General features: G+C 35.3%; 1 protein-coding gene across 1 annotated transcript; it reads right to left on the bottom strand.

Moving 5' to 3' along the window:
- LOC109347040 lies at nucleotides 9,297-10,784 on the bottom strand. The gene has a single exon (XM_019586772.1). It carries the CDS (start codon nucleotides 10,782-10,784, stop codon nucleotides 9,297-9,299), a length of 1,488 nt encoding a protein of 495 aa, XP_019442317.1.

Raw genomic sequence — 11,939 nt, 5'->3', positions numbered from 1 at the left:
TATGTTTGGGATGATCCCTATTTGTAGAGATTGTGTACTGATCAGATTACTAGAAGATGCATTCTAGATCATGAGATTGAGTCAGACCTTCAATTTTGCCATTCTTCTACAGTGGGTGGCCATCTTGATACCCAAAGGACAACACGAAAGGTACTTGACTCTGGATTTTATTGGTTCGCCATCTTCAAAGATGTGTGGAGGATTTATAGCACTTGTGAGAAGTGTTAGAGAGCAGGCGGTACCCTTTATTGGAGACAAGAGATGCCTCAACAACCTATGCTGTTTTGTGAGGTGTTTGATGTATGGGGTATTGATTTCATGAGTCCATTTCCTGTTTCTTTTGGCTTTTAATATATTTTGCATGTTGTTGATTATGTTTCTAAATGGGTGGAAGCTAAGGCCACTAGGACTAATGATGCTCGGGTTGTTATGGATTTTGTTAGGTCTCATATTTTTTGCAGGTTTGGCATACCGAGAGCCATTATTAATGACCAAGACACCCACTTCAATAATAGATCCATTCAAGCTATGCTCAAGAAATATGAGGTTATTCATAGAGTCTCCCTACCTTATCACCCCCAATATAATGGGCAAGTTGAGATTTCAATTAGAAAGATAAAGAGGATTTTGGAGAAGATGGTCCAGCCTAATAGAAAGCAATGGAGCAACAAGCTTGAAGATGCTCTTTGGGAACATAGAACTGCTTAAAAGGCACCCATAGGGATGTCCCCTTATCGGGTTGTCTTGGGTAAAGCATGTCATCTTCTTGTAGTGATAGAGCATCGAGCATATTATGTTATAAAAACTTGTAACATGGCTCTTGATCAAGTTGGTGAAGAAAGAAAGCCCCAACTTAGTGAACTCGATGAGATCCGCTTAGAAGCCTATGAGAACTCTAAGTTCTACACAGAGAATACCAAAAGATTCCATCATAAATTGATTTATAGAAAGGAATTTTTGGTTAGCCAAAAAGTATTGTTGTATAACTCTAGGCTTGGACTCATGAGTGGCAAGCTTCATTTTAGGTGGATTGGTCCTTTTGTAGTTAATAATGTGTTTTCTTATGATACTGTAGAAATCAAAAGTGAATTCATAAATAAGAGCTTCAAGGTTAATGGGCATCGACTCAAGGTTAATAGTGTATGTCTAGATATTCTAATTGTGCTACATTAGGACAATATGTAGTTTAAGTGTGAGGGGAGACTATTGTAGGTTGTAAGTTTTTGTTGATGCATGCTTTTCTTTGATTTTTAGGTTTTGCTTAGGTTTGGACATTTTCTTTCATACTTTCTTCCACTTAAGTCATGATATCTTGTGGTGTAAATCCATGCATTTTTGTGTGTTAAATTACTTTTGAGAATTGACAGGTTGAAACAATTGTGATAAACTTGTCCATTGTGAGAATTTGAGCCTTAATTGTGGATGGGTTGTTGTATGTCATCTAATATTATTTCATGTGTGATTGCACTCTTGATTACTTGCACTCTAGAACTTCAATTGTTTCTTGTAGATACTTGATATTCACATGCATATATTGAATTTATTTAAGTATTTATTTTGAATTAGCCACTTAGCCATATAAGCCCGCCTTGAATGAATTTATCATTTGATAGCCTCTTTGAGTCTTTTTACCTCTTTCCTTGTTATTTAGCTCACTACAAGCTTATAAGTGAAAAACCATGATTGTCCTAACCTTAGGGAATTTTGGAGCTTTGGAATTATTTTGGGAATGGGTATTAAGAAAGGGTGCATTGTTCTTCAAATCTTTGGATTCTTAGTTATGTATGGTTGAAGCAATTGTGTACATAAGTGTTGAAATGTTTTAAGAAAAAACAACAAAAAAGAGAAACAAAAGTGAATGATAGGTTGAGTAAGGCAAAGAGGATTAGAATTAGAGATTTGGTCTTATTTTGAGAATGATTTTTACTTACTTTTTACTTATTCCCCATTGCTCCTTTATTCCATTTGGTTTTAGCTACATATCCCATATTTATCATACCTTGTCTGTGGCCCCATTACAACTTTGAAAAGTCCTTTTGATCTTTATGTGCATATGCTTATGATGTTGATATTAGAGGCTTGTCGAGCCTATGGTTGTGTTTGTTTTCATGAAGTGATTTGAGTGTAAACACTTGCAACCTAAGACACATGAGTGTAAGCACTTTAGAGAACATATCTTGTGAGGTTCTATCATTATTGTGACACGCCTCTTGGTTTGATTGGTTTCTTGGCATACTAGAATATATTGAATGATGTTCATGAATATATTGATTTAATTCTTTACTTTTGTGTGTTTGATTTTGTCTATTTCATTGCATTTCCTAGATTTCATTGTGAAGTATGTGATTTTCTTAGGTGTTTATTTTCTAGTTTTTTGTGATCTTCTTGCATGATTCACTTTGGTGCATATCGGTTAGCATAGCCTTAATTCTTGATTTTTCCTAGGAGTGCAAAAGGTTAAGTACGGGGGTATTTGATAAACAATATATTATACACTATTCATAACCTTAATTTAGCATGATTGATGATTCTTGGTGCCTAATTGACTTTGTTTCACATGGTTTAGTGTTTTAGACTTTATTAGACTGACATTCCTAAAATGAGTTAATTTGGGATTATTTGGCCTGATTAAATATATTATCATTTTCATATCATATTTGCACCAAAGGCATGCTGGGCATTATAGAAGTGGAGGATATGTGTTGAAGTGAAAATTGTATTTTTATTTTAGGAGTTTTTATTTATAAATTCGATTTTAGTTTTGGGCCCATTGTTTAGAGCCCATTTTTGGTTTTACTCTTTGTAAAAGAAGGAACCCGAATTCTACTCGTACATTTTACATTCACTCATTTTTAGAATTCCATTTTTACCCTTTGCTCTGCTAGGGTTTCATTCTTCCCTCATTTTTGGTTTTGAAACTTCTTCATTTTCATTTTCGGTTTGTTCTTCCATTGCGCCATGGAAGGCTAAATTTTTGGACTCAGTTCCTTTGATAATGTATTACAACTCTTGAGGTTTTGTTATTAATGCATTTTCGGTTTCTTTATTGTTGATTTTATTTCTGAATATGGTTTGCTTAATTCCATTGCTTAGAAATTGGTTGGTTGAGTTTTATCTTCGCTTAGTTGGTTTACTCTCTAGTGCATGAATGTTTAGTTCGTGAGAATATGTTAATTGTTTCATGCTTATGTTGATTTCGCTTAGTTAGAGGCTTAGGTTTTGAAAATTTGAATTGATTATCTCTTAGTTAATTAATTCTCAACAAATCCAGAAGTTAATGGTTGAAATCTGAAATTAATCTTTTGAAACTGAGGATTGAACCAAAGAGATTTAGTCGTTTTATCATATTGTTTATTTACTGTTTCTGAAATTGCTTATTGTTTATACTAATCCAACAAAAAAACCCTTTTGTGTGTGAGTATAAGGTGTTTGAATCTATGCTTGAAAGATAATCCTTGGGAAACGACGTAGGAGTCACTTCCTAGTACTACACCTTTTAATTGTTATATTATTTGTATCGAGTACGACCTCGATCATTTGCATTATTCTAAACTTGCTTAACTCAATAAGGAGTATATTTTTTAGACATAAACTTGTTTATTTGCCATCTCACGTATTTTACTTATTAGTATTTAGTCATAGTGTAAATCTTGTAATTTATAATTCTCAAACTGAACAGCATAGAGGTGGAATAATAAAGTGTTAATAATGACCATGACATTGATGGCTAATTCAATTAAGGTGTTGTATTTTAACTCAGCTTTACATTCATGAACTACTAGATATAGAGGCGTGATTTTGTAAGTCATATCTTAATCTCATGAGTAAAGTTGCTAGACATAGGGTTTTATTGCATAAGTTGCTAAACTGACTAAGACATTAGCTTTAAGTAAATTTGAGGTCATTACATGGATTAATCATTATTGAATGAATTTAAATTAAGAATCAGGTATGTAAGGATAATGAGTATGAAGTTCAATCACAACTCTTCTTCTCATTACGATACAATTTAGAGTATTTTGTGTTACTAAATCAATCAACCAATATAATCTCGCTTAAAACAATAATTGTAAAAATAAAATATTGTAATCTATCAAGTCCTTGTAGACACGATAACCCCTTATTTCAATACTTGTTTACAATATTTATATAGTTTTATACTCCTATTTACCGTTAGCAAATATCCATCATATTGAAACAATTTAAAATATGGTTATTCCTTAATATGTTGTTACCATAATATACCATATTTTTTCTATTGGGTTGACCCATCTCATAGAAAAATACATATTAGGAATAATCATAAAAAGGAAATTAAGGGAAATAATTATTATTTAATTTTCCCCCCGAAATATCCTTCATATTGGAAGAAATTTAAAATCTCGTTATACGTTAATAAGTTGTTAGGACAAAACCGTATTTGTTTCTATTTGGTTGACCCGTTGGGAAATAACAAAAATATCTCAAAAATGAAATAATTATATTGGCTTACATGAGTTAAAAATTATTGTGTAAAGTTAAACATGAAAAAATAATAGTTATAGTGTTAAATTTTTAAATGAGAGAAATAATTAAGCAAACTCTTTAAAATAAATAGATAAATGTCAAGAATAGTAGATATTATAAATAATCATGGCAAATGCTAGAAAGGAAAGTCAGTGGACTGTTTTTCGAAGTATCTTATATATTCAAGCATTATAATGAAGGTGGATTCACTCCAAAGCTAACAATTTAGCATCTCATTAAAGCAAAATTTAGGAGTAACACAAATTAAGTTGTTGTGAACTGACACTAGCCACTGCTTCAGTTTCAAGGTTACAACTTATAGTAGGAAGTGATTATTTGTGATTTCCTTTGGATTGTGGAAGGAACCAAAGATGGGTGTCATTATGGGAACCATTTGTACTTTGTTTCTTTTGGCAACTCAGTCAATGGGGGCTCATGCTTCAGGGGGTGAATATTTCAGGTATATTTTGAATAGTGTAATATTTATGTATTAATAGTGTAAAGATTTCTATACAGTGAGTGTCATTGCATCATTCACTCTTTATTTAAAATATTTTTTTGTAGATGATACAATAACAATGTATTTAACTCATACTTATATATCATTTTCTCTATTTTCAATGCTAAATTTTGTATTTTCATATTTTGCTATATATATATATATATATATTTATTGAATATGATTTTTAGTCACTGACAAATGATGGGTGAGCATTTTTCTCAAGTATTTACTAACCAACCCTCTTCACTAACTAACATAAAAAATTAAAAGTATGATTATCATTAATTTGGAATGTTAACTTAGTCTTGCCCCCATGGGTGGACATTTTACATCCGAAAAAGTGTATCACTCAACGAACGTGTCACTCGTTATGATTTGTCAGAAAAATACTTAAATATTAAATTTTAAATTTTAATTTAAATACTTTTTGTTCAATCAATCACAATTAGTGACACATGATATAACACACTTTTATGGGACAACCGATGTGCATAAAGGTGTTACATAAAGAATATCAATATCCATAAGTGTAAAAAGTTTGTATATATTAATAGTGTAATTTATATGTACGTAAAGATTTATACACAATAAGTATATTATTCATTATTCATTTGTATTATTTTTTTTTATGATGAATGAATGATGATTAAGCAATACAAATGATATATATTAATAGTGTAGCAAAACTCTATACCACCAATGCTATAACAAAACTAAATTCATAAACTATAATATGTGCGATTTTTATTATTATATCTATTGAATTATCAAGGGTAATTTGTCGTTTTATAAAGGTTCCGTTCGGTTCTTTATCAAGAATTCTGTACAAGGAAAATAAATTATCAGAATTATTGCTCTCAAAATTTGCCAGATAATAACTTATCTTGCCAGAATTGTTCCCAAAATCTTCTTTGGAAGACTCAACAATGGGAAATTTTCTTACGTAAATGTTGTTGTGCAGAGAATCGCTTCGGACAAAAAGATAAAGCTCTCCCCATTGACACCATATTCCACCTTCCATCCCCAATACCTGCTTTTCCACCATCAGGTAAATATATCCATTATTATATTGTCATTTCTACTCCTCCATGTTAATACAATTTGATAAATGAATGCTTATTCTTGCTGGTGTTGAATTGTTCATGAAGGTGAAGATTTTGGAACTGGATTCCTTGATCTGGGTGGGCTGCAAGTAACTCAAATCTCAACATTCAATAAAGTTTGGTCAACCCGTGATGGTGGACTAGACAACATAGGTGTCACAATATTTGAACCAAAAAATATACCCGAGGGATTCTATATGTTAGGTAGCTATAGCCAACCTAACAACAAGCTCTTTATGGATGGGTACTTGTGTAAAACATGGTTACATCCATGGTTGCAAAGAAGAAGAAAGAGATTGATTGAGGAAGAAGACAGTGAATCGAAGAGGAAGAAAAGGAAATGGTGTGAATAAATTATGATTAGAAGAATTGAATGAATTATCTCAATGAATTATAGAAAAACAGAGAGATGGAATTTAAACAGCAAAATAACCAACAAAACAGAATTAACTACCATAACCGTTTTTCCCGCCAAAACAGTTATGAGTTTTTTTCTTCTTTCTTCTTCTTTATTGGGCTAATTTCTTCGATGTGGGTTTGTTCTTGGCTAGCAGGTGTGATATCCAACAGCCCCCCACAAGCTGACAAGTGAAAATTGAGCATGCCAAGCTTGGAAATGTTGGATTGGAATGGCTTTGGTGATAGAGGTTTGGTGAGCAAGTCAGCAAGTTGTGAAGAGGAGGGAATTGGTAAGAGATGAAGAGTGTCATTCTGTATTCTTTCCCTGACTATGTGACAGTCAATTTCAATGTGTTTGGTGCGTTCATGAAAGACCGGGTTGGCTGCAATGTGGAGAGCTGAATTGTTGTCACAGTAGAGGCTAATTGGGTTGGGATGAGGTATGTGGAGGTCGTGAAAGAGGTATAGCAGCCATTGGGCCTCACAAGAGGCCATACCAAGAGCTCTATACTCTGCCTCAGCGGAGGATTTGGACACAGTGGTTTGCTTTTTGCTTTTCCATGAGATTAAGGAAGAACCAAGGAAGAAACACCACCCTGTGACAGATTTTCTGGTGTCCAGACAAGCAGCCAAATCTGAATCTGAAAAACCTTTCAAGATTGTTGTATTTTGAGCAGGGAAGAAGAGGCCAAGAACAGGAGATGATTTGATGTATCTGAGGATTATGTTTGCTGCTTGATGGTGTTGATCAGTGGGACATGAGTTGAATTGACTGAGGTGGCTAATTGCATAGCTGATGTCAGGCCTTGAATTTGTTAAGTAAAGAAGTTTGCCAAGAAGCCTTCGATAGGGAGCAGGGTCAGGCAAAGGGGAGCCAGAGGATGAGTGAAGTTTGATGTTGTAATCCATTGGAGTGGAACAAGGTTTGGCAGCAAGCGTTCCTGTTTCAGACAAAAGATCTAACACATATTTGCGTTGATATAAGGCAATTCCTTTTGAAGATCGAGCTATTTCGAGACCAAGGAAGAATTTTAAGTTTTCTAGGTCTTTAATGCTAAATTTGGTGTTGAGGAGTTGTTTTGTTAGTTGAATTTCTGAAAAATCATTACCAATTAGCACCAAATCATCAACATAAATTAAAATGGCAGTAAAATTAGAATGCTTGATTTTAGTAAGAAGGGAATGATCAGAATGAGACTTAAGAAAACCATGAGATAGGAGAACTTTTGTTAATTTTTCATGCCATTGTTGATTGGCTTGCTTGAGCCTATAGATTGATTTATTGAGTTTGCATACTAGAGAGGGGTTGGTGGTGTGAAGGCCAGGGGAAATTTTCATGTAGACAGTTTCATTGAGGTCACCATGGAGAAAAGTTGTGTTAACATCAAGTTGTTGGAGAAACCAATTATGGATGGCAACTAAAGAAAGGAGGACTCTAATAGTGGTCATTTTAACTACAAGGCTGAAGGTGTCAAGATAATCTACCCCTTCGGTTTGGGTGAACCCTTTTGCAACTAATCTGGCTTTGTGCCTTTCTATTGAGCCATCGGGGTTGTGTTTGAGTTTGAAAATCCATTTGCATCCAATGGCTCTTTTGTCATCAGGTAGGTCAGTAAGAGTCCAAGTGTTGTTATCTTGGAGGGCAGTTAGTTCAGTAGCTATGGCTTGCTGCCATGGTTTGTGAAGTATAGCATCTTTATAGGAAGCAGGTGTAGTGAAAGATGAGATAGCTAGGGAGTAGTGTCTGTGAGGTTGGGATAGAAGAGCATAGCTTAGGAACTGTTGTATTGGGTATTTGATGTTTGGTGAAGGGGATGGTAGGGAACTAGAGGCTAAGCTACAATGGTAGTCTTGGAGGTATGAGGGTGGCCAGGTAATTCTGGTGGATTGCCTAGTAGGTGGGTCAGGGTTGGTAACTTGGCTTGGTGACCTAGCAGTAGTGTTAGGGAATGAGTCATCATTGTTGTGAGGGATGTGGGCTTGGTGAGGAACAGGTTCATTAGGGATATGGGTTTGGTGAGGAATAGGTTCATTGGGGTCAATTGCATAAGAGAATAGAGAGTAAAATTGTCATTTGATGCAGCAGAGTCATTTTGAGGTGTTGTATGAGGATCACTGTGCCTACACTGGAAGGGGTAAATATGTTCAAAAAAGGTTACATTTCTTGAAAGGTAGATTTGTCTATGAAGGCAATATAATAGTAGATACCCCTTTGTGCCTTGCTTATAACCCAAGAAGACACATCTTCTTGATCGAGGGTCAAACTTGTGTCTTTTTGCTGCAAGAGTGGATGCATAGCATAGACTGCCAAAAGTTCTAAGGTGAGTTAAGTCAGGCAAGGTTTTGTAGAGAACTTCAAAAGGGGACTTGTTTGAGAGATATTTGGTTGGCTGTCTATTAATAAGGTGGATGGAGTGGGCTATGGCATAGTTCCAGAAACATAGAGGAAGGTTAGACTGAAATACTAAGGATCTAGCAATGGTTAGGATGTGTTGGTGTTTTCTCTCAGCAATTCCATTTTGCTGAGGGGATTCAACACAAGAAGTTTGATGTTGTATCCCTTGTTGAGCATAAAATTCAGTAAGGAAGAACTCTTTGCCATTATCACTTCTAATGGTTTTGAGTTTGGAATCAAATTGTGTGCTGACATAATTTGCAAAATTCTTTATGTGTTGGTTGACTTCAGCCTTGGTTCTCATGAAGAGAAGCCATGTGAATCTTGTGTGATCATCCACAATGGTGAGGAAGTATTTGTGGCCATGTGTTGAGGGGACACAGAAAGGTCCCTATATGTCCATATGGACAAGATCAAAAGGCTTAGCAGTCCTTGAAATACTATCAGGAAAATGCAATCTTCTTTGTTTGGCCAAATGGCAAGTCTCACAAGGATCCATAGTTTTCTTACACTGAATGAAGGGAAATACAGATTGCATAACAAGCATTTTGTTGTGAGATAAATGTCCTAATCTACAATACCATAAATTGTTGTCATTATAGCTAGTGAAGGAATTAACAGAATGAGCAGTAGGCATTTTAAATTGTTGCTGAATCATTGCATATAATCCATTCTTCATGTTAGCTACACCAATTATCTTCAAGGATTGGAGTTCCTGTATGTCACAGTGTGTGTGTGAGAAAATCAATCTATATGGCAGTGATTTGATAAGTTTTGAAACTGAAATAAGATTGAAGTTGAAAGAGGGCAAACATAGGACATTGTTCAAGTAGAGTTGAGATGAGATCACCACTGTACCAGAGTAGTGAGCATTTAGGTTCTCTCCATTTGGCAGTTTGATAGAGATAGGTGTGATTTGTTTAAAAGATTGGAATCTTGATAGGGAGTAACACACATGATCTGTGGCTCCCATATCCAAGATCCAAGGATCAGACTGCCAAATGGTGGAACAAGTGTTGGTGTTACCTGAAGTTTTTGTGTTATGCAGGATTGATGCTGTCACTATCTGGTTTGCATTATGATGTTGAGTGTTGGATTGCTCTAGCAATGATACAAGGCTCTTGTGTTGTTCCTGTGTTAGACCCAAGAGAGCTCCTTCGTTGTGTTCTTTTGTTGATGAATCAGTTGGTTTATTGGTGAATTGTTCATCCTCTGTTGGTTCCTGAACCATGTAGCTATTTATGTTGTTCATGTTGGTGAAGTAGTTTGGTGGAAAGCTGTGTTTTCTGTAACATACATCGATGGTGTGACCCTGCTTATGGCAATATGTACATATCTTAGTGCATCTGCCTCCTCTGGGATTGGATTGAGGTCTGGATTGACTTCGTTGCCTTCCACCAGTTTGTCCTCGAAATCCTCTGCCCCTGGTTCTGAATTTGTTGTCAAAGTTATCATTGGAAATGTTTGCAATGAGTTTGCTGTCATCAGTGAGCATTGTGCTTTGTCTTTCCTGCTGAACAAGTAGGGAGAAGACCTTGTTGATTGAGGGCAGGGGGTCCATCAACATGATTCGTGTCTTCACTATAGAATACTGGTCATTTAATCCCATCAAAAAACAAATGACATAGTCATTTTCTCTGTACTTCTTTATGATGGGAATGAGAGTGCACTTGCACTTCACCTCACATAGACATGAAGGAATAGGTTTGAATGTATTAAGTTGTTCGCATAGACCCTTGATCTGAGTGAAGTATGCACCAACTGAGAGGTTTCCTTGCTTGATAGAGTAAATCTCTCCCATTAATTCTGAAATTCTGAAAAGATCTCCTTGATAACACATTTCCTTCAAGTTATCCCAGATTTCTTGGCCAGTTTGCATCTATAGAATGCTTTGTGAGATTGATGAATCAACTGATTGGTTCAGCCAAGATACCACCAACTTGTTACACCTCTTCCAATAGGGATAGAATTGATCACTGATGTCTGGTTTGGGGAGGGTTCCATCTACAAATTCAATCTTGTTCTTCGACTCAAGGGCCATCTCCATTGCTCTAGCCCAAGCGTGGTAGTTGTCACCATTCAAGATTGTTGTTACAATCTTTGATCCTGGATTTTCACTCAGATGTATAAAATATGGATTTCCAGAATCTATCACTGTTGCTTGAGTGGTAAATTGATTTGCCATTTGATTGAAACTTTGGCTAGAAAAGAAAATGAAGGAGGCAATGAATGAAAAAGGATAGGCAGCGGATGTTGTTAGGAGCGTGGCAGAAACACCTTCAATGAAGGTGCTCTGATACCATGTAAAACATGGTTACATCCATGGTTGCAAAGAAGAAGAAAGAGATTGATTGAGGAAGAAGACAGTGAATCGAAGAGGAAGAAAAGGAAATGGTGTGAATCAATTATTATTAGAAGAATTGAATGAATTATCTCAATGAATACAGAAAAACAGAGAGAGGGAATTTAAACAGCAAAATAACCAACAAATCAGAATTAACTACCATAACCGTTTTTCCCGCCAAAACAGTTATGAGTATTTTTCTTCTTTCTTCTTCTTTCTTGGGCTAATTTCTTCGATGTGGATTTGTTCTTGGCTAGAAGGTGTGATATCCAACAACTCGTGGCAAAAGATGTGTCTTCAAAGACAACCAAACCCACCTTGAAGTAACTGTGACAAAACTTGAATTCGTGGGAAGATGCTGCAACATTTGAACAAACAAATGGTTGATGGATATGCACGTAAAAACCTCTAAAGCGTGTGTTACAACACTAACCTTTAGGTTCGATTCGCCCCCACCAATTTAAGTATATTGGATGCAAATGGAATGAACAGTGAATCCCCTTCAGGATACTTTGGAAAACCTTGATATGTTTTGCACAAACACAACAAGCGTATCTTTCAATAATAGTTTACAAACTTATGTTTCCTACACTTCTCTCATGCATTAGAGAAATGGAGGATGATTTCTTGGATGAGAAAATTCGGATTGTGATTATGTTTTCAAGTGTCTCTATTTATAGAGAAGTTCAT

The sequence above is a fragment of the Lupinus angustifolius genome, chromosome LG05 (genome assembly GCF_001865875.1).
Source record: "Lupinus angustifolius cultivar Tanjil chromosome LG05, LupAngTanjil_v1.0, whole genome shotgun sequence".
NCBI classification, from domain to species: Eukaryota; Viridiplantae; Streptophyta; class Magnoliopsida; order Fabales; family Fabaceae; genus Lupinus; species Lupinus angustifolius.
This window is presented reverse-complemented; position numbering and strand designations above follow the sequence as displayed.

What these genes read in the sequence shown, in the direction of transcription:
- LOC109347040 (XM_019586772.1), bottom strand. Translation starts at nt 10,784, where the DNA reads ATGCAAACTGGCCAAGAAATCTGGGATAACTTGAAGGAAATGTGTTAT.